The sequence below is a fragment of the Phragmites australis genome, chromosome 13 (genome assembly GCF_958298935.1).
Source record: "Phragmites australis chromosome 13, lpPhrAust1.1, whole genome shotgun sequence".
Lineage (NCBI taxonomy): Eukaryota > Viridiplantae > Streptophyta > Magnoliopsida > Poales > Poaceae > Phragmites > Phragmites australis.
Window position 1 is genome coordinate 27204927 of NC_084933.1, and position 23383 is coordinate 27228309.

General features: G+C 45.9%; 2 protein-coding genes across 2 annotated transcripts; both read right to left on the minus strand.

Moving 5' to 3' along the window:
- Positions 1-1892: 1892 nt before the first annotated feature.
- LOC133888799 (GPCR-type G protein COLD1) lies at positions 1893-10912 on the minus strand. The gene is made up of 13 exons (XM_062329163.1): positions 10464-10912; positions 10253-10360; positions 10007-10127; positions 9761-9890; positions 9297-9375; positions 9122-9210; positions 4185-4277; positions 3863-3889; positions 3677-3763; positions 3105-3176; positions 2840-2970; positions 2521-2724; positions 1893-2445 (listed from the first exon to the last, which is right to left on the minus strand). The coding sequence occupies exons 1-12, from the start codon at positions 10777-10779 to the stop codon at positions 2571-2573; spliced, it is 1407 nt and encodes a 468-aa protein (XP_062185147.1). The 5' UTR covers positions 10780-10912; the 3' UTR covers positions 1893-2445; positions 2521-2570.
- Positions 10913-13985: 3073 nt separating this feature from the next.
- Positions 13986-17926, minus strand: LOC133887628 (growth-regulating factor 3-like). Its single transcript, XM_062327578.1, has 5 exons — positions 17536-17926; positions 17221-17423; positions 16068-16464; positions 14310-14711; positions 13986-14229 (listed from the first exon to the last, which is right to left on the minus strand). The coding sequence occupies exons 1-5, from the start codon at positions 17622-17624 to the stop codon at positions 14226-14228; spliced, it is 1095 nt and encodes a 364-aa protein (XP_062183562.1). The 5' UTR covers positions 17625-17926; the 3' UTR covers positions 13986-14225.
- Between the last annotated feature and the right edge of the window lie 5457 nt (positions 17927-23383).

The window sequence follows — 23383 nt, forward strand, 5'->3', positions numbered from 1 at the left end:
AAAGCTCTGGTGTGTACAATTCTTCCAGCATCGAACTACCAGGTGAGTACATTTTTTCTGGGACTTCTCCAATTCAACCAAACTTTATCCTACCTATGGTGGTTTCTTGATACATAAGATCTACTAACATATATTCTTGACAAATATGTTAGCCATAATGACTGTATTGTCATTAATCATCAAAATCACAATCACGGCCTAATATGGTCATTTTCTCTACAGCATGACGTATAAGGGTGGCGTGGGTCGACGGTTAGGGTTTCACCCCGCCCCACCCGCCACGCCGATGTGCCACTTCATCTGCTCCGATGCGCGCTGTCACGTCGCCTCTCCGTTTAGCACGAGGTGTACTCCTCCCCATCTGAGAAGGAGGTTTGGTCGCCTATGCCGTCGTCGATGTGGGCTCTGAAGCAGAAGCCCGAGAACGGCGGGGTCCAAGATCCTAGACGAAGGCCGGGCCGGTGGTTCACCACCGTGGTTGCAAAGCGATAGAGGATGCGGCCAGCTAGAGTATAGGGTGTCGTTGAGGTCTCTTCGCCTGCGGGAGTGGTAAGGATGGGGACTGCACCACATGGAGGAGAGGAGCCGCCCAAGGTGGATCTAGCCGTCGGGTCGTCGAAGAAGGGGGGTAACCCACGATGAGCCGCCATTGTGCCGCCCGCGTTAACCGAGAGTGTCGGCGTGACTTCACGGGTCCCCGGCGAGACTCGCGCAGGAGCAGGTGCGCCGCTGCTAATGCAACGCACCACTGTGGCGACAAGTCAGCCAAGGCGGCTCGGTCCAGGCACCATCGGAGCGGTCAGCTCAAGTGTCGGGGAAGGGAGCGTCGATTCGACGCTGACACGAACGTCAACCTCCATTAGCGGCAGGGAAGCCAAGCAGGTTGTCGACGTGTACGTGAACACCGTGAAGTCGTGCACGAGACAGTAGGCATGGACTTATGCACGTGGAGGGGCATCTCACCGAGCACGATCGGGGTTGCAGGTGAGTGGCTTGGGCTGGCGTGGTGCCTCACCACTAGAGGACGGCGAGGCATGCGTAGGTCACGGCCACCACGTCCGTGGGAGCGGCGACCAAAGTGACTGCGATCCATAGGAGCGTGGTGGCGATGCCAACCATCATTCTGTCGAAGACCATGGCGACGATGGCTTGCCTAGCGCAGGACACAAAGAAGAACAGCGGCAGTCAAAGATAAGTTCATCCTTGCCATTTCTCATATGCGATGGAGGCCTTTGTGCCTCCGGTGATTATTCGTTGATCACTCAGTAGAGATTCAAGTGTGTGATAAAGTGTTGAGAACGATTGGATTGCAAAGAGTAGTAGTAGACAAACACAGATTTAAACTATTTCTTTTATTGATAATTGATATATATATATATATATATATATATATATATATATATATATTGTATGTATATTCTGCATGTATGCTCACTATAGTTCATATCTACGCACACCCTACAAGTTGTAACTCACAGTGTTTCAAGTTGTAACTGAGGATGTACGCAGTGAGAATAACAAGTTATAACTCACTGTTAGCTTCCCGTGTTACAATTATGTATTTCTGGATATGAAGTTGTAACTAATCTAACTAACAAATTGTAACTCATAATGTTTCAAGTTGTAACTGAGGGATGTACGCAGTGCGAATAACAAGTTGCAATTCACAGTGTTAAATTCTCGTGTTGCAATTATGCATTTCTGGACATAGAGTGGTGTCCATATTCAGAGCCCAGCAAACAGGATGCATAGCCAGAGAGATGGATAAGAAGAAGAATAGCTTCTCTCCACAAGCAAAACTTGGACACCACCTCCATAACATGGCAAGGATGAAGAAAAGGAAAGTAGATTATTTGCATAATATTTCAGTATTTCAGTATGGAGGCATCGGGTTATCATGAACAAGACTATCGCCGGTGTAATAAATTTATCTTACAGATCAATTCAGTTACATACAGAGATTCAGCACAAGACGCATACTCCCCCAAGAAAGTGGTCACATAAATGTGATAGTATGTACCTTTTGAAGTTGTCGCAAATGTTACACATGTAACAGCCAAAAGAATAGCAATACATCAAACCCATACCGCGCTAGAAAATTAGTCTTAAGCTATTTTACAACGTCATACACCATTCCTAATCTGGGTTCCTCACTTGATTTCATAAAAAAATACTTTGTCTGAACACAACACTACAGTAGGTCCCATTGCAATATCACCTGCACAAAATTCGGATAACTGCTACGTATAGCAGTACAGCACGGTCAGCAGACTAGAAACTTCCATACGGAGGAACTGTTAACCATGAAGAAATGATGATTGGGAAGCATACTCCACAGTAAAGAGACGCATTCATGTTAGCTAATGTACTATGTTCTGTAACTGTGTATGTGGGTCTATGAAGAAACAGAACCTTCCAAAACTGTGGTCGAAAAAATGGGTCAACCTGAACAAACAAGTGGGATAATATGAGCATAAGTCAGAACATTCAACTGATGGCGTACAAAGAGTAAGCAAATACCTCGGACGAATAGTGGTTGAAGGACAATATGCACAAGTGGGACAGATGCATCAATCAATTGGATGTTTATCAGTTTGCCGGGTGGTGTATTGGGCTGAAATCAGAAGCAAGGACAGGAACGCACTCGCCACAAATATAGCATCAAACCAGCGGTGGTAGAAGTCAAACTGAATATCACCACCCAAAACATCCGTAATGATCACCCTGAGCACACATGCATTAACATAAATTTTGTGGATTTAAAAAAGTTTGTGGGGTCATTGCTGCAAATATAGAATGAAAACCAAGTTAAATTAATACATGTTTAGTTATGGAATACCTATACTCATTTGCCAGGCTTTTCCTTATAAGAAGGATGGATGATATGAAATACATGCCCATGATCTCTGATAGGAAAAGGACGACATTGGTTGTCGAGCCACTCCCAACTCTAGAAACAGCGAAGAAGAACTGCGAATAAAATGAGATGTGCTTTAGATCCTTAATACAAAAGAAATTAAGATCACAGACCAGTGGATGGTAATAATACGCATCCACAAATTCGCATTTACAAAATAGAATTAGCACCCACAAATAACACTCACCTTCATAACATTTGCCAAGAAACCTCGAACCGATATGACAACCAGCATTCCGATGAACATCAAAGATATGTACTGCAAGTACACGGCAAAAGCAGGACAAGTGTCAGAACCTCAATAAAAATATACAAGTAGAAAAGGACAGAGACAAGGGGAAAAAAAGCAAACCCAATATTACATTAAAGGAGGCAAGACATCATCATATTGTACTACCAAAAAAGATTCAGTTCATGGTGGTTGGTTTTACACCTGAACTTCGAAGAATTTTCTGTGCATTGAATTTGTGTGTGAATGAATGTGTGCACGTACTATAAACTGCACACTGTTATACTAATGTCGTTTCTTCGTGGGTTAATGTTTGGTTAGAAATTTTAATTCATATATAATTTTCAGATTTAGACATAATTATTGTGGACAATAAGCAGCTCAATGGGTAGAGTTTAAAACTGTAACGTTTACTTATTAGAGATCCAAGGCAATGACGGGGCACCCAGCTAGTTCTATCTACAGAGAGTACAATACATACTGGTAATTCTAGATTCATTCTACATTTATTTTAGCTTCAGTATACTTACCTGTGATAAAAGTGCAACATCAATGCCAATGTCAAAATGCCTCAAGAAAATTGTGATTGTCATCGTTACAGGATCCACAGAGCCTGACTGGGAGAAACAAAAATGCAGGTAAATAATTAAAATGTTCATGGATAAAAAAATGGAAAGCAATTGCATTGAGATCCATAAAGGCATAGAAGTTTGTACCTCTTTAAAGACTACACTCTGCAAGGACTGAAAAGAAAAAAAGGTAAGATCCTTGAAGTAAAATCACGAGTGTGAAGTGCGAACAAAAAACTGAACATAAGGTTCCTGAAAACAAACTTTGCAGCAATTGGAGAGCAGCAAAATGTCAAAGCTAGATTTTATTGTTGTAAAATGGATTGGTTAAACAGGTATCTATGCCCATTTAGTTTTGTGATTTATTTCGTAATTGTGTTACGTACTTATGGTACATGAAACAAGAGGATTTGCAATGTGTAAATCAAAACAATACAAGCAAAATGTATAATGAAATTTGGAGTAATACCTTGAGCATCTTATAAACACAATACACTGACAAGGCATATCCAAGTAGATTCTGAAGATGTCCTCTCCACGTTCGAGAATATGCAGCAGCTATCTGGAAATCAAATGCAGATGAGGATGAAAAAAGTTAGATCACTTAGTCTAAGAAAGATCAACTGCTAGCAAACATGCAAAATAGTCACTATTGTGAAATAGCATACAAGATGCAACGAGAGTTGCAATGTTGGCAACTTATTCACCCTGTACACTCAGATAAAAGATTATATAATACACAAATGCAGTAGTTGGGGGTGGGTAACAAAAAAGTAAAGTACTTGTCGAATATCTAAATATGGGGTATATATGCATAAGAAGTATATCGTATATAGACAGGGTATGCCGTGTATATACTTAACAATTCTGAATAGTATGGAATCGAATCCGTGGTACCTGATACGTTTGGAATCCAAAATGTGTATACTAGGAATGTCTTGATTGCTTAACCAACTCAAAAAGATTGATATTTAGGATAGATCTATCTACTTGGACAATAAGAAAAAAGACTATCGACTACAGCTGGATAGCAGACGGTACATCACGTTTATATAAGGCGGGGACCTAGACCCCCTGGAGGAGGCTTGTTTTTTCTCTCGACTATCAGAGGCAGACATCAAGACCTTGGTGCAGGAGGAACTCGACGACTTTAGCTTTATGCTAGATTAGATCCGTTCTACTCCTTGTAATAGATTAGCCACATTGCCTGTACTCGAATGAATATATACATACAATCATCCACACAGGATATAAAGTATTACTCCAACCGGAGGTCTGAACATTATACATCGCGTGTATCTCGATTCATGCACTATCTTTGATCCACAAAGGTAACCCCGTTATTTTCGAACATATTGCCAGGAACAAACCCTCACCAACTGGTGCGCCAAGTAGGGGTCTTCTGCTTTTCAGGATTGACTATGTCTCGAGTGCACATCAGCACTAGATTCTCCGACGTCGGCTTCTACAACCACTTCGGGTCAACAGCGATTACCCTTGAATCGCCCTAGCCAGATCAAAGATCGCATTTGGAACTATGATCTTCCGCTGGAACCATCAAGGTGAACTAATCCGCACTGATATTATCGAGTCTAGGCAATTGGATGCATACCGTGAGGTGGGACATCTCGAGTGGAATCCCAAAGAGCCTAATGTTCTCCAGTGCATGGACACCGACAACGACGAGGGTGGCGATGACGATTCCACCACCAACCAGAGCAGCCGAACAGATCAATTCATGTTCATGGCCAGAGGAGCTGATATCCCACCTACTGACCCAATGGTAGTAGATCCAAACGCCGTGGTGAACAATGGCACGAAAATTCCCAAGGATCCAGCAGCGGTAACCGTCGCTCATGAGACCGGCGTTGCCGGCGAAATACCAGGGACATTTGCAGCTGGAGCTTTACGTGTCCCTAACACAACTCTCCATCGACGGTCCGCGGGAGGTCAAGTACCTCCTAGTCATCAACGATGACTTCCGGTGGGCACACCTCCACCGCCAGCGGCTCAAGCAACGAGGAACGAGCTCTCTCGGGATAGCAACCGCAGAGCAGCATTGTCTCGACCACAGCCAAGTCTAGGCAGCGATGTGGTGTCATTATTGCATGTCAAATCAAAGGTTGTTGTGAAAACGAGCACGAGCGGGAGTGGGTTTTAATGCTCACCTACCCGGCTATTCGAGTACACCCGATGACCATAACATAATCTCAACCACTTGGAGTCAACGAGTACGTGGTCGGGAAACGAAAGTCGATGTTTATGCTCTACTCTCATACTTTTTCGATGTTTTTTGCTTTACTTTCTGTCTTTTGTTTATCATACCAAACTGATAGCCGAAAGCTACATTGTATAATGTCAGTGCTTATACTACACTTTGTACTCAAATTCAGTCATGGCGCAAAGGGACATGGGCCATGTCAAGTATATTTTGGTGCATATTCTCTACTCTCTGCCTTAATTTTCAATAACATAGGTATGTTCTTTTTCACTGTTAGATCAAGTAATCTTATCCTCGGCCATAGAGTCGGGGGTTACATAATCATATCATATTTTTTTAAAATTTTGTATATGTCTTTTGCAAAAGGTTATCTGACTTTGCATCGACTACTTTGGATAAAAGCTAGTAGAGACATATGTTGGATTGATGACGGACATCTAACACCTAATAAAGCATAAAGCCACAAGAGATTGTTAGACATCTCACGCCTAACAGCTAAAAAAGATTTTTAAGTTCTAGTCGATCTCATGTGTGTTCTCTGTCGAGTCCATGTCCGTACGCTGGTCAGGCACGTGAGTCAGTGAAACTTTGCAAAAGGTCATCATTATTTTCTATTTTTAGTTTTACACTAAGTATTTTTCTTACTCTTGTGGTTACCTCGAGTAGTAACTCGAGAACCATACATCTAACAATTTGTCTAGTCGAGTTTTCAAATATCGACATATGTTCGATAGGTCAGTCGATTACGAGGTGATCATAACATTTGCTAGTCAATTTTGCATCTACTAATGCTAACTCTATTTCATCGATAAGGAAATAGCAAGTAGTAACATATTGGACAAGCAAAATAATAACAGTGTTCACAAACATCCCCAAATTACGGATCCAGTTCTAAATGTTTCGAGTCAGGGACTACGGACCATTAGTTAGAAGGGCTACCCTTGCTTTCATAGTCAGACAAGTTGAGCCCTAAAGACTCAACGAAGGCAAAGATCAAAGGTTCAACGCTTTCTATAATTTGTGATGCCTCCTCTGCAGAGCATCCGAAACCCGCCGTCGCCACTGAGGTGTTAAGATTTGGGTCCTAACTCTTGAGGAGACCAAGCATCGTTTTGGCGCCGATGAGGCCGACTGGGTCAGACGATCGAAAGACTTCTCCCTCGGCTCTTGGAGTGCTACAACCGCAATACCCTGACTGGCGATAGCGATGTCTCGACTAGTCTCTGTCTTTTTTAAAGCGTCGGTCATCGTGTCTCGATTAACTTTTGCCTTATCTAAAGCATCTTTGAGCCCCTTCTGATACTTGTCCTTCTCATCGAGGATTTTCATCGTATCGTTGAGAAGGGTTACTTTTCTCTGCATGAAGGACTCAAGATCTAGAGGAACAAACGATAAAAGTTCTCATCAGTAGCCCAATGTACAAATCACATATTAGTGATCAAGGAGTAGACTAACCTTCAATTGTCCTTTGTCGAGTAGCTAGCTCGCTATCCTTCTCTTCAAGAGCCTTCTGATAGCTTATTGGGTCAATTGACAGAAGCTGGAACTCGACCGCTGCTGCCTGATCATAGATAGCCTTGATATGAGACTTCTTTGTTGCACAGAGTTCGACAACAGGAAGGCTTGCAGGAGCTTCAGGTTCGTTGAGCTTCGAGCTTGGTGCAAGATGATGACGTCGTGCGAATCTCTGCACGCCCGTATGCATTCTGCCAGCACTAAATGTGCCATACACGTTGCTTCAAATTTCGAAAAGTTTTTTTAACTCTACTCAGATACGGATGTCGAGAAGTCGATATTACTGGCTCTTATCGAGTCTCGAGTGCAGATAACAACAGGGTGCTTGACCCAAAAGTGTTTTCACTTGATACTCGGAACAAAGCCTCTTCTCCTTCGATTCTTTCAACTGTAAGTTTGGTCTACCTTACTCGACCAGGCTTGAACTTGGCTGTAATCGAGTAGGTGCTTGTAGAAATCATCCCTGCTGAGTAGAGTTATAGAGCTATTGTCGAATATCTAACTATATGGTATATATACATAATAAGTATACTGTATATGTAAGGGGTATGCTGTGTGCATACTTAACAACTCCGGATATTATGGAACCGAATCCGCGGTACCTGATGTGCCCAGAATTCAGAAGGTGTATACTAGAAAGGTCTCGATTGCTTAATCAACTCGAGAAGACTAGTATCCAAGACAGATCTATCTACTTGAGCGACAAGTAAAAGGACTCCCTATCGACTACGACTAAATAGGAGGCGGTACATCACTCTTTTATAAGACGGGGACCTAGACCCCCCGGAGGAGGCTTGTTTTTTCTCTCGATTATTGGAAGCAGACATCAGGACCTTGGCGCAGGAAGAACTCGGCGATTTTAGTTTTATGTTAGATTAGATCTGATCTACTCCTTGTAATAGGTTAGCCACATTGTCTATACTCGAGTGAATATATACATACAATCATCCACACAGGACGTAAGGTATTACTCCAACCAGAGGTCTAAATTTGTATACATCGCGTGTGCCTCGCTTCATGCTCGATCTTTGATCCACGAAAGTAACCCCGTTATTTCCGGGCACATTGTCATGAACAAGCCCTCGACAGTGCTGAGGAGGTTGTCAGGGATCAATAGACATGGCAAAAAAGACACATAAAAAAACATGAAAATCTCATCCAGAAGTTAAGAAACAATGAAGTTGATTAGGCATTAGAATATTTATGTTATTTTTTCTGAGATCTTATGCGACAGGGTACCGGCCATCTCACTTGTATCACCGAATCCATCTTGAAGCGTCAATGGCACTATCAAATGAGGATTCAGCTCTCCCAGATGATTTATAGGATGACACAACATAAGGAGCATCGCGAGGTGGTTACTACGGCATGTACTCGACTAGAGCGGGCAGCCAGGGAGCTCTTTACCCAGTTTGGATGGTATACTAGACTGCGCATCCAAGCCTAAGCAGAATAACCTCAGCTGAGGAGATGTAACTCCTTGTTAGACTTTTGCTTCGTGTGGGTCTTATGTACCGAGTTGATGGTTGTTAGATTATGGTTGTGTGCATCATAGTTATGCAGAGACCGGAGGTAAACTTAGTTGTATCAGCTTAATGCAACGATGAAAGTTGATAAAACTCCCCTTCCCAAAAAAAAAAAAGATTTCATACATGGCGCAACAAAAATACCTTAGCTTGTCGGAGTTCATATATCTCAAGGAATAGCTGTTTGGAAAGCTCTTCCAGTGCCTGGACCTCTGCTTCTAAGTTCTTTATATCTTCAAGACAAAACTAGGGGATTAATGCTCATCACCAACAAAGAAACACACAGAGCAAAGAGAAGGAAACAAGGATTCAATTATACCTTGTTCAGTTTGATCTTCCTGCACGGATCGAACAACTGTTCCCACTATACGCTTTAGAAACGATCTGGCCTTTAGCTTCTGCAAGTAAATGTCTAAATTCGCTCATACTGTACATGGTAAACATGAAAGCAATAAAAGAGTACGCCACTTGCAAGTTGCAACCCTAACTGAAAGAATTAGTAGGAAAAAGGAGCTTCCTAATAAACCCCAAGTGGATGAAAAACCACTCTATTCTAAAAAAAAAGTTGCAACCCTAATGACTTTTTCCATTGTCAGTTAGATGGAAATAACCTATTACCCCTTCAATTCCACTACATGAAAGCACAAACAACAAAATATGGAAATCTGCTGTAGCTAAATCTATTTATATTTTGCATCTAGAGTATACTTCCATGTTGCAATCCAATGTGAAGACAAGATTATTTGCTCTGAAACAAGAGGCAGTGACTAGTAAATTAAGCACCTCTTCTGATCCTTGAATCCTCTCCATCTCCATTTGGGACAAAATAATTTTCTTTTTCTTAGCAATACATGTTTCCATGGATTGTATCAGCTGTCGTTCCAAATTTTTTATGTCTATTTCTTCAATTTCCCTGCAAATCAGGATAGTCAAAGTGAACAGTATAACATAGCCAAGATCAAATCAAGTTAATGCTCGGAGGTGAAACTATAATATTGGTGAGAGACAATCTTATATCAGAGCCGAAACCTGATAAAGAGAGACAGATAGCTGTACGGCAGATTCACAGCACCAAAACCTGAAAGCACAGCCATGACACTCACTCCTATCACGCCAATCCTACTGACCAACTGCGGCATTGTGAAAAATCCTACAATGTGAGCATCAAGTCAAAGCCAATGGCATAAGTAGGCTAAATTGGGCGGGAAATAATTGGCTAGCATACACAGCCTCGGAGATCATATCCTAAGTTGTCATAAGGTTGCAACATCAAACCTTTCTCCGGGGAGGGCATGGGGAAGTGAATCCCCATGCGCCAGAATCCGTACAGGAAAACCAGCAGGAACAACGAGGCGGTGAGCAACGCCCGCTCCCTCCTCACCCCTGCAACCACCAACCGATCAGCCGATCAGGACAGCAGCACAGCGCGCGCACACATAGAGGGAGGGAGCAATAGAGGCGATGGGAGACTGATTGGGGGCGGAACCTGAGTTGCGGAGCAGCAGGTAGCAGTGGTAGTACGGGAGGACGAAGACGAGGAGAAGGATGAGGCAGAAGAGGTCGAGGTGCCAGTTGAGGAAGCGCGCGTGCTTGGAGAGGACGGGGAGGATCTCGAAGAGGACGAGCTGAAAGAGGTTGCAGGAGAAGGCGAAGACGAGGCCGAAGAGGATCTGCACCAGCACCCGCCGCTCCTCGTACTCCTTGTACAGCCGCCGGTTCAGGAACCACAGCCCCGCCCAGCCCAGCCCCACCAGCGACGAACCGACCACCGCGCCCTCGTAAACCACCGTGCCCCACCCCATCCCTCCCTCTACCCCGCGCGCGCGTCGCGGCCTGCGGGTGCGGAGCCAGCTGCCGCGCCGGTGGCCGACGTGGGGGCTTCGGTAGGAGTCGGATCTCGTGGGAATGGGAGGAGGCGTCCGGTGATTCTGCCGTGCCGTCTCCCGCACCGCCGTCTCCTGGCCCCGCGGTGACGTGTTGCTCGTGGGCCGGGCCGGATTTTGAGCCCAAGGCCTATCCCTAGCCATCGGTTGAAGTAACTGCAAGGCCTTTGCTTGCATACGCCTCCTTCATTTCCTTGCGCCGTTAGCTTCAATTTTTAAAAGCTGTTTTTCAAATCCCTAGCTTTTCAAAATCTTACCTCTTTTTTAGCAGGTATCTCTTAACAGTTTTTTTAGATGGTGACCATTGATAAAATAGGGGTACCAACACAAACCTTCAATAATTAATTATCAATATCATTACTATTGATATTTTTCTTTCTTCCGGTACTTTATTCCATTTGTCTCCTCCATCCTCCCAGCTGCAGCTAGCGTTTGTGCTTCCCCTCCCCGCCGCTCTCTCTCTCTCTCTCTCTCTCTCTCTCTCTCTCTCTCTCGCTTTCTGCTATCTCTTGGCCACCCGCAAGCAACAGAGCAGAGTAGCACGCAGCCACCGCAAAAATCGTGGAGCCTGACCTCAAATCGGACAAGCCCAAGCCATTAGAGGAGGGAGGTAGCAGAAACTTCCCTAAGATTTCCCCGCCGGATTCCCATCGAATCCACGGCCGGATCAGGTGCGCCGACGCGTCTCTTCCTCATCCCTGGATGATGAGTCCCCGCATCGCATCGCACCAACCGGCCGGTCGACCAAGCTCCAACTTCCAACCGCGCGCTCGCCATGGACCAGCAGCTGCTGCTCCTCGTCCTCCTCGCGGCCGCCTTGTGCGTCAACGTCGTCGTGACCGAAGCGCCGTGCCCCATCGCGTTCTCTGCCTTCTCCATGTGGGCTCTCGCCTCCCTCGCGTCCGTTGCGCTCCTCCCGCGCTGCAGCACCGAGAAGAGGTCGTGTGCGGCTGCCGTCAGCGTCTACGCCCTGCAATAGATGTCAGTGAACTTCCTTTGACTTTCTCGTCGTAGTTTCTTTAACTCCAGCCACCGTCCGCCGGTCGCTGGGTTTCAACGCCGCTGCAGCCAGGCGTACGTACGTGTGTTCGCGTGGGATATCGGAGGCTGGGCCTGCCGTGGCCAAGTGAATTCAAGGGAACTCATCTCCTCGCTCTAATTTTACTTTAATTTTCCCATTTCTTTTATTATGGGGAATATTTCTAGCTTCCCATGTACATATTTAATCCTCGTAAAGTGTGAATCGTCATGTGATCGATCTCTCCGAGCTATGGTTCTTGATTGCGTTAAGAACATATGGCTCTGTCCCGTTGCAGGAGATGATGGCGTGGCTCACGAGTTTCCGCATCAAAATCTCACTATCTAGTTTCCGCATGCATTTAATTTTTCCTTTTGTTTATTCAGAAGCTCATAAGGACTCCACCAACCATCTCTCTACTGTGCTAAAATTATACAATGAAAATATTAAATAGACATAAATATACACTTAGAAAAATTAGAGGTATTATACATTATACAATCAAAGCAAACATTCAACCCACCTTTGAAAAATCAGGATGCTAAGTAAATCTTAGATTTTTATAATTTAACTTTTTTCAATCTACTATCTATAAATTATTTTTAAAATCCAAAACTAAAATAAATAGCCTTTTAATCGGCTCTCCGAGGGCTGCGACAGTGATGTATTTATTGTTCATGGGCCGGCCTGATAAAGACCCGCGGACAAACTCGTGGTGCCCGGCTCTTCAGTGGCAAGTTGGGCTCAGTATACCGGCCCAATAACAACACTCAGCATGACAAAAATTGTGGTCCTGTCGTGTCATCGACTCGTCGTGTTCCCTCGCCTCAGTCACTGAGCCAGCTAAGTCCTGGGTTTCCTGGCCCATTGATCTTCACGTGGACTTCTTGTCGTAAATAATTTCATGATTCACAACGGTGACCACTGTGGAGACACAACGAGATGGATTTTCTCTCCCTTGTAACCGAACGAATACGACATCATTGCACCCCATCTCCCAACGAAATCCAAACGATCCGGCCCCCGGCAGCAAGACAGCAACGCACGCGACACAATACAGCAAGTCAGCAACTAGAAGCAATGTGGATGGATGGATAGATCGCACGCTCCATCAACCCGGGGGACCGTGAGTGCTTTCTAGCCACCATCAACCCAAAGTCCGACGACCTAACTTCGTCCAACACCAGCATGCCACCGATGCGGCGTTGCGCCCTCCTACTCCTCCTCGCTGCTCGCGCGACCCCGGCCGGCCCGCACTAGCCAAAGCGCGCATGCACTCGCCCGCCGGTCGTGCCGGGAGATGCGAAACCACCTACGACGCGGCCGTTTCGGTGTTTCCGCTGAACGTCCCATCGCCGATCCATCCGAACGCGCGCGAACGATCACATGCGGCGGCGGCATCACTTCCCCCGTCCATCCATGACCCTTAACGTGATGCGAGTCGCACCAAGCAAGTCTTCACTTGCCATTCCATCGTATATCTGCTGCACAAAGAAAGCACACTGCACGCGTCGTCCATCCTGAATCCTAATCCTGTGACCCATCCATGCGAAGCCATTTGTAACAGACGCATGAGAGGATGCGGCACTGCCTGCCTTGTGCTGGGCTCAACTGTGCTGCGTCGGCTACTCCCGGGACGAACAAGTGCATGCATGGCCCCACGTCGAGGGTTCCAGCCTGTTCCTCCACCAACTCTGGAGGCTTTGCGGCAGATCCAGCATTATTGCACTTTCCTTCTCCGAACCCATGAGCCGATGTATCATGTTCCCTTCCGCCTCAACACGTCAAAGCGAGAAAAAGAGAAGAGAAGCATGGCGATGGAGTACGCACATGACCATAAGCAACAAGCAAAGGCAGGTTAAAAGATGCCGATATGCCATGTTGCGATTGCTCGAGGATTGCACCTTAAGCTAGCTCGATCGATTGCTCTAGTGGGGAAAAGGGATCGGAGATCGGACATTCGGGCTTGCTGCTGCGACAAAGCACAGGATTCTGCTGTTCGCGGGTCATGTGAAGTACAGGGGCTAAATGACTCAAGAGATTCTCATTGATTTACTGATGTACGCAGCGAAAGATCTTTCACATCCAACAGAGACAGAGACACTGATGGAGTATAGGAAACGGAGCTTTTAATATTAAAGGTCAAACAACGGTACCATGCCGAGAATCGACTTCATACAATTCCGATAGGATGAAGGAAATAGATGAATAAATTACCGAAGCATATTGTTCGAAAAACTAGAGGAGCATAGTAGTGGTAGTAGAGTATTTGTTGACGCCTCACGATATGGTGAGGCCAGATACAAGCAGTCGTCAGCTCAGACATTGGGATCCGCATGGTACTCACTCATCTGCAATGATTTTAGGTCGTTCTGAATTAGAACAATTGCATATCAACAGACTCAAAACCGAGAAGAATGCGTGTACTTGCCGGGATTGTGTGCCGTTCGACGATCGGGAGTTGGTGTTGAAGTCAGAGGTTGCCATCGGAATGGAGATCGAGAGCTGGGTGGCAGAGAAGGAGCTGAGGCTGCTGTCGTCGGCCAGCTCACTCGACTTCGGCCACTCGTCAAAGAAGGGGCGTAGCGTCTGGTTCTCCTGCTTCGCGGAGTTGACAGTCACAAAGTCGTTCCCAAAGAAAGAGAGCAACTCCCTCTCCGTCTTCGGCAGCGAGCAGATGGTGTTCTCGTCCAGGCCACCCAGTGTGCCATACAGAGGGTAGCTTGAAACTTCAAATGTAGAGGTTTGAGACGGCAGCTGGCGCCACGAGTTGTCCATCGGGGTATCCATGGCTCCAGAAAAGTGATTATATCTCATTCCAAATGCAGAAGGCCTGAAAATTAGATTTCACAAGGATGGTCAGAAAACGTTTATACCAGAGAATACCAACATGATCCACCAGCAAATGCACACATTGTACTTACAAGGGACAAATCTGGTGACCATGTCTACTGGAACGGTAGCATAAATTGTTGTTCAAAATATGAGTTACACGTGTATAAGGAGCGATTTGATGGGAGTGTTCAGGAAACACGAAATACTCACCAAAAAAATGACTTGGTCTAACAGTCGATTGCAAGAATTCCAACGCACACAAAGAAATATTTCATTATTAGTTCATACAGACAGAACCGAACTATTTCAGTACACTGAAGTTGCAGAATTATAATATAGGAGATTAACTGGGCTTCACACATTCCTCCAGTTTTGAAGCAGCGGTTCAGGGTCAGAAGAAAAAGAAAACGAAAAATAGGAAACCAATCATCTAAGCAAACAAACATCATGTGCCAACTGCCCCGCAGGTAACCCTACAATGGCAGAACTTCGGTAAAGTGTGTAAACTTGCAAAGTGCTGAAGGGCGCAAAAAAGTGTCGGCATGGGGCGTGCAAAAGGAGATGGGGGGCTTCAGGTAGGAGGAGTATCATGTTAGCCATTTTAGATACCAGCAGCTACTTGGAACAAGTTTCCATTTTCTAAAAAGATACGAGCAACTACTAGCAGTCCGTTTCAGACAAAGGGGTGAGACGTTTCCGGCTAGAAAAGCAGAAACAGATCAGAGCAGTTCTGCCGATATTTCCAGTCCGGCACCAAACAAGAAGCACAAGAAAAACAGCAGAAGTCCGCAGAAGAATAAAGAAGCAAAATAAATGCGAGGTCTAGGACAGTGCAGGCGCAGAGAGCAGCAGGCACTAGCTCTGAACATAGAGCCCAGATATGAGTCATCTTTGCAGGCATGTAATCATGTTAGATCTAGTGAAGATCGAACACTCTGTTCTGCATCGTCATAACAACGCCATTCACTACCCCTCTATAACCTTGCATCACTCTGTTCCAATTCCAATCTTCTCGGGCTAAAATCTGGTCCCAGCAAGCATGGCCAGAGCAAATAAAGCAGCCAAACCAGAGATCGCTGAGTTTTTGTGGCAGTGCAGAGTGCAGACAGATGATTTTACTAAGTACAGATCACAGATGATGTCTTAGCACTGAGAAGCACTAAAAAGTGCTACTGATGCTGCACTACTACTCTGATCAGTTACCACAGCTGTCTACCAATGCAATCAAGCACAATAATGGAAGCAACACAAATTAGCAGACATTCATCATCAATGGATCCGTAATCCGCCTGACACTGATCAGGTAGCTAAAAACTACTGCTAAACAAGCTGCAGAAAACATAATAAAAGTCACCTGAGATCTTTGCTCCCTCCACCACCAGCAGTCGCATAAGGAACAGGATTGTTCAGGTGCAGCTGAGCAGTGGACCCCAAGCTGAACGTGCCAGTCGCGGTGCCACCTCCACCACCACCTCCGCCGCCACAGTTGCTAGCGATCGCCGGGTACAGCGAGTGGTTCTGGAAGCCGCCGGCGGGGTTGGCGAGCGCGGGGGGCTGCAGGGAGTGCGGTGGGGCGACGAGCTGCGCTTCCACAGGCTTTCTTGAACGGTTGCGGCCGCGGTGCATGTGGCGCTCGCAGTACTTGGAGTCCGGGGCGGCCTCCTTGGAGCACCGCCACTTCTTGCCGTCCGTACGCCGGCACCGCCCGGGCTCCGGGTCCACCTTCTTGCCGAAGTAGGGCCCGTACCCAACTGCAAACCACAAACGTAAGAACCAGGTCAATGATGTGGTGTGCATCCATATATGTACGTACGAACACGTTTGTGTCGGTGCGTATTTGGATGCCGGGGAGCGATCCGGGAATGGGAACTTTGCAATTCCATCAGATGCAAGAACAATAATGCAACGCGTCTAATCTTAGCAACCAGGCGGCAGCAAAAATCTACGTCATGAGTAGGCCCGTCTCACTCAACAGGCGTAGATCTACCGAGTCATTTGAGATTTTACCCACAAGAACTTATTAATAAGAAAAGGAAAATATAGGAACTGTATTTTTTTTTTTTTGTCCTTTCAATACAGGATGACTTGATCTCAGCAGGGCTTGATCTCAGCAGGGGTGAGAACGTGGTTAGGCTCCCAACAACCAGACAAGAATAGCCCTTAAGAAAATGACCAATCAATAAACTAACCACCTCTTTTCCCCGAACAATGTCTTGCATCCATCTAATCAAATCAAACCTAATAAAAAAAAACTCTATTAGCACAGGAGGCTGTGCTATAGGTAAGAGCTAGGCACGAGCTTTGGATTAAAAAAAACGTGAACTTTTGGGGACCAAATTCAGGAGGAGATTGACAAATGACCGGAAGTTATTAACAACCGGAGGGGAGGACACCTGAATCCCTCGATCCGAATAAACAACGAGATCGGCATGGACGCCACCGCTATGCAATGCAAAAGCGTGTGTCTACGCGTGTAGAAATGGAGAGGCGGAGGGCGGCGTACTCACGGGCAGGTTGGTGGTAGACGAAACCGCGGCGAATAGGGAGGAGGAGGTCCAGCGGGACGGGCACGCCGGCGACGAGGTACTTGTATATAAGCGCCTGCTGCTCAAGCTCCTCGTACTGCGCCGCCGTGAAGGGCGCCGGCCTCGCCGCCGCCGCCCACCCCCCGCTCATCGTGTGCTGCTGCTGCTGCGCGTCCTCCCCCACCCTGCGCGCACAAAACACAGCAAGCTCGCCGCATTAGATACCTGCACCCCCTAGCCCCTAGGTAAAATAAAAGCAAGCAAAGACGAGAACTTTGCGTATGGAGTGTGGCTTACGCGGAGAGAGGATAGGAGCGGCAGAAGGGGAGGAGCGAGGAGGGGCGGTGGTCGGCTGCCGGAGACAGGGAGGCAGAGGGCATCGCCATATATGCTTCACCCCCTCTCTCTCCGCTCTGCTGCTGCTTCCGGCCTTTCTTTTAATGTGCTGTGCTTTGGCCTTTTACCTGGCTGGCTCTGTCTCTTCCCCTCTCTCTCGCTCGCTGTGGGTTGTGCCTGTGCCTGTGCTGTGCGGAGGAGCCTACGCGAAGCAGGGCGGCGTCTGCCTGATGAGGAGGGGTGAGTGACGGACGAAGCAACGGGCTGGCTGGCTATAGGACAGCCTTATAGGCGCAGCGCAGGGCGGTGTGATGACTGATGAGGCCGACACGGGAGGGTTCCAGCTAAGGGACTAACACCTGCCTGCATCTCTCCCTCTCTCGCTCGCGCGCTCTCTCTCTCTCTGGTCGGTTTCTCACTTTTTCTCCTATATTTCTCTCTCTCTCTCTTCGCGCAGCACGGCTTGGCTTGAGAACGCGCGCGTAGAGCGATGGTAAGAGCGGCTGTTCGCTGGATAGCCACCAACTTTGCTGGCTCGACGCTGTTGTCTCACTAGAGGTTTATCCTAGTTGATCTCGGGATTAGTCCTAGTTCAACATAGGTACACACGTATATGTATTAAGTAGGATATATATACTATATATTTTGAGTTTAACGTGTGTTTCAGATATGTATGGGTAGATGCGTAGGGAGTAAGTATGGTGTGTGAATCCTCCTCCATTGGTTTGATTTTGTTTGTTTCGTATGGGTTTGTGTGCTCCTCACTTTTCTTTTCGGTTTTGTTGTGCGTAAGGGGCGCGGTGGCGAGTTAGGATGCAGCACGGACACGGGTGTGGGCCGTAGATGAGGCTGGCCGGCTAGGTAGGTTTCATGTGTGGTTTCCGCAGTGGAAACCGTTTGCTCTGCTTCTCCGTGGTTTTAGTTTTTCCACCGTCTAGGTCACAACTCCAAAACCATTTGGTACGCCAGCAGAATGGGTAATTAGTCGTACTCTGACATGGTAAGAAAGGCACATAATAGCATGTTTGGTTACTTCTTCAGATAGTACCAGGAAAGTGGTAAGATTATTTGTGCATTGACAGTGAAGTTCCAGCCTCACACGTATCTCCGTACCTCCTCAACAAGAATGGTGACGTGATATGCGCTACACGTTTAATCTGTAGCTAAAGTATGAGCCTCCCATTAAATTGCATTCTCTGTATTTTCATACGGAGAATCATCTAAAAAGACTCCCTATATTTTCTCATACTCCAACAAACTATTTATATTTCACTCTCTTATATTTTAATAAAATATACTAACACTTTAGACCGAGACTTAGCAAGCCACTCTCATGAAAGGAGGGACTAGGGTCTGTCGGTGTTGTCTGCTGCTCTCAACTCACACGAAACAATGGAGAACAGAAGAAAAAAGATGCACAAGACGACGGATGATCTGGCGGTGGGACGCCGAGCTTGCAGCGCAACAAGCTTCCAAATGCACATGAGAACCCATTTGGGGTGTTCCAGCCAGGTGGGCCTGGCCAGAGCTCGGTCAATGGTGTGAACGATGGCATGGTGGAGCACGCCTCCCACAGAAGGTTGGGTCGGTGTCGGGCCAAGGCGCAATGATCGTGCGTTGAAGATCGAGAGGACTCTCTGATGCTCACAGTGGGCTTGGATTGAATAGGGGAGCTTGGAGGCGGTGGCTCGACGACAGGTTGGCAAAATGACCCCTTGACGTTGGGGAAGATGGCGGTGGCTCGCGAAATCCGAGGGGTGAAAGTGGGGAATGGCGAGGAAGCTTGGGGGAGCTTCGCGAGGCCTCCATCTTCACTTGTCTTGACTTGGGCTTGGCTGATTTGAGCTCAAACTCCACGAATTTGGCAACGACGTGGAGGCTAGGATGACATTTGATTTTGGTGGTTGGAGGATGGCATGAGGGAGATACACGCTAAGTTTGGAGAACAGGAGGAGTCAGATGGCGTGCTTGTCAAAATGGCATACTCGTTGGAGGCTTTACTAAAGATGAAAAAACGCTCGTTTTGGTGTTCCAGTCGGATAGAGAGGGCGATGGCAAGGCTCACGAGGCCGTCTCTAGCGGAGACTATAAAAGCTAGCCGCATCACTATATCAATATGGATGCCGCCTCTGCCTACTCTGTATCGCCCTCCAACTTAAGTTGTATCGTGTTATACAGTGGTGCAAATGGCAAGAGGAGGCCGGCAAATTTGCGGACGGTACGAGAAGCTCGTAACTTGTTCATAGTGAATGATCGTGAGCTCGAAGGGATGACGAAAGCAATGAAAAGTAAAAAATAAGGTAACTGTTAGAGACGAAAAAAAATAGAAAATATTATAATAATATTAAAAAATATCTACTAAAAATAAATTTTTAAAATATCTATTGAAGATAGACTAAGATACTTAGACCAACTAGCGCGGTAACATGATTCTTTACTACTAAGATTGAAGCGTACAGCTCGGTCATATTCAATGGAGCAGTCGAGAAAGCCAAAGTGGCGTACGGATTCTTCACGTGCAGGCAAGCACACTCATCAGCAACTCGGCAGTGAGCCAGTGATCACAAGCGCACGACTCCTAACAGGCGGATGTTTCTCTCGCACACAAGCTCCTGTGCGCGCGGTTGCGGTGCAGGGCTGCAGGCTATCCAACGACAGAAGTACGTGCAGGTGAGGTGCCAGAGTCAGCCACCGGCACGGCGGCACATGCAACTTCCCGTTGCCTTACGGTTTATGCAACGGCCGGGTAAAGCTAATCGCAGCCTTGCGATGGAACTCCATGGTTTCTTTCCAAGCCGACGGGAACGAACATTTGTGAGATCAGGAGTCAGGACGATCGTGGTCATGGGACGCCAAGGTCGGCCATGTTGCCCTGCTGCTTGTTCCGTCTTGTCATCTTTTACGCTTGTGCATACGGGTTAAGTATGCAGAGGAAGTTGAAGAACCGAATTTCAGATCTAAGGCATGTGGTGGTATTTCAAGGTGCCGCCCTCCTTACTGCAACTTGTCAGATCCGTCTTGAAGCTGGTGATCAGGCATCTGCTAAAGAAGTCGGACCCAGCAGCAACTTTTCGTTGGGAAAACAAGTGGCACTAACACTTGTTCTCAGCACTGTGCAATACACGGCATGTATTGTATAGTTGTATGTATCATCGTGGCATCAGCTAGCCTGACGGGAGGCAGGGCTAAGAAGGTTAGAAAACACCAGTACCATAGCCCAGATTGACCGGAAGTCAAACGCAGAGCTCAGCAGAGACAGAGGTGTGCAAAGCCGGAACCAAACTGCATGCGATACATTTGCGTGGTGCTATAGATAAGCAAGCATGTGTTGTTCCGTCTCCAGAAATTGCATTGCATCACCTATCGCACCTTCAAAAGATCTGCGTTGCGAGCGGATAAAAGAGATAATGGACAGCAGCATCCCCGGCCATCACGTGTACCAGCTACGTTTGTTTATGGAATAATGGTAATACGCTGATCGGGCACCTGTACGCGACGTGTCCAGGCGTGTACCCTGTTCCTGTATGCGCGACCATGTGGGGGCGCGTGTAGAGGTGTTCGCCTCTGGTTGGGCTTTGCAGGGCAGCTGGTACACGTGATGGCCCGGGCGGAGAGCCGTGCTTCCCTTCCGCGCCCGTTGATTAGGGTATCGAAAAGAATTTTTATTTTTTTACGCTATAACGGTTTCATTTACAGTTTTTATCATCAAAGAATTCTTAAAGTTATTTTTAACGGAATTCTTTTTTTACTTCGTAAATCCATTCGAAAAGAAGTTATTTAAGATAAGAGAAAATAAATAGAATATGAATAAGTAGGAACATAAAGAAGAGAATAAAATAAAAAGACAGTTAGGTATGGTCCTAGCCCTAGACAAACGAGCAGAACGCCACTATGGTTACGCGCACTCCGTTACACTATACGACTCATGCTCGTGGCAGTTCTTAATTTTGCAGTTTTCTTCTTCCTTTGGTGATTTACATCTGGTTAAGATCGTTGGTAAAAATGTGTGGGATTTACTGGTAACGTACTTATTTCACCACTTGCATGCATGTCGAACTAAGAAAGACCAAGTCTCCTTTCACGACATGCATACGTGAAGGGTAACTTGCACCATGGCATCATCATCATGTGAGGACTCCCTAGTCAACACAGAGTCTCCAAGAGAGAAAAAACAGGTCCTGGCCGTATACAAACACATGCAACTCACGTTCCTGTCGATTGTAGCACTGTATTTTCCTTGTGCACCGTCGTGGTGTTGCTTTCTCACTGCATGAACGCCATTTAGAGTGACTCTCACATTGCGACATTTACGCCACACTCCTTTTGTTGACTTTGTAAGAGAAGGGACAACTAATGCAAAGGCCCAAGTTTCCATAGACAGTTGGCATGTTAAATCCAGCACTGTAGGAGGTGACGGAATAACCTGGCCTCGAATCAATTGGAGGTCGTTTTGACGTCCAGATGTTCTCACCCCAGGTAGGGCCTACGTCCACCCATGCGGACCCCACAACCATTTCCTTCTCGAGAACTGTGCAAATATCTCGACCGCCTTAACTTCTCGCTCAACTCCTGCCCATCCGGTCCGACCAATTCATGGATCAGGTCGACACGGCATGGCTGCGTGACCCCAGTCGAGGTAACTTTTTTAAAGGTGCAGTAACGACAATGGTGATCAGAGAGGTGAATAAAGATTTTAGTAGTAATTTTTTTAAAAAAATAATAGTTTTTTTTATTTTTCAGCTAACGTACCTTAAAACTCTCAAACAAAAGTGAAAAAAATCAGATAAACAAAATAAGAAGACTAATTCTATAGTAACATAACTTTACAGATGAAATATGAACTATAGGTTCCATTCAAAATAATTTCATTTGTCTTTCTACTTAAAAACTCGCAACTTTTAAAAAACTACAGAATATAGACACCGAACAAGGTTATCCTTCAATATGATAGTTAACGGCAAGTGGACTCAAGGCTTGCTCAAATATATGAGTGTTTGAGTGTTTAAGCCACAGAATTAAGAAAAACAACCCTAAAAAGGTGAAAACTGCATTTCAAAGAAAATATTACCGGGTAAAGAATCTCTCCAGATTGATGATCTAGAGACAATGGTACTCAAGACTCATGAGCATACACTCGTATGTGAGTTTTTATGCCTCTAGCAATAAGAAAAATGATCTCGCAATGTGCTGTAAAACGAAAATGAAAACCGAAAAACTTGGAAACTTGCAAGAGAACTAGTAGAGGGAAACTAGAATGAGGGGAATTCAAGCATGTGAAAAAAACATAAACTTTATTATTTAAAGAGGTCAGCCCTATTTTAGACGGATTACAAATATTTATCTCTCAAAACTCTCACATATTACATAGTCTAAGCACTCATCATTCTCTTCTCTAAAACCTTGGTTCTAAGGCTCTCAAATGGATAGCATAATAGGGTTTAAGTGGCTGATTCAAACTTCTCTCTAGTCTTACCCCTCTATTTATAGGTCTAGGAAATTTGATCCCTAAGTTTCTTAGCTTTTTTTCTTTCTAAAATACCCCTTTCTTGTAGTACACTCCTACCTACTACTATGAGCATTTTGGTTTATTTTCTTCTCCATTCATCGAACGGTCGCGACGCCTTCACAACTTATCTTTGCCTCGATGCAAGTTTCGCGATGGTACCATGTACTCCTCCAGTCCTCCCACGGTTTTAAGTTCAAATCGCGAAACCGCTTGCACGCTTCTCAAAGCGTGACTCATCGTCTTGCTTACACCTTAAGCAATCGCTTCGATATCGACGCGTATACTCCATCATGCGATTCTAAC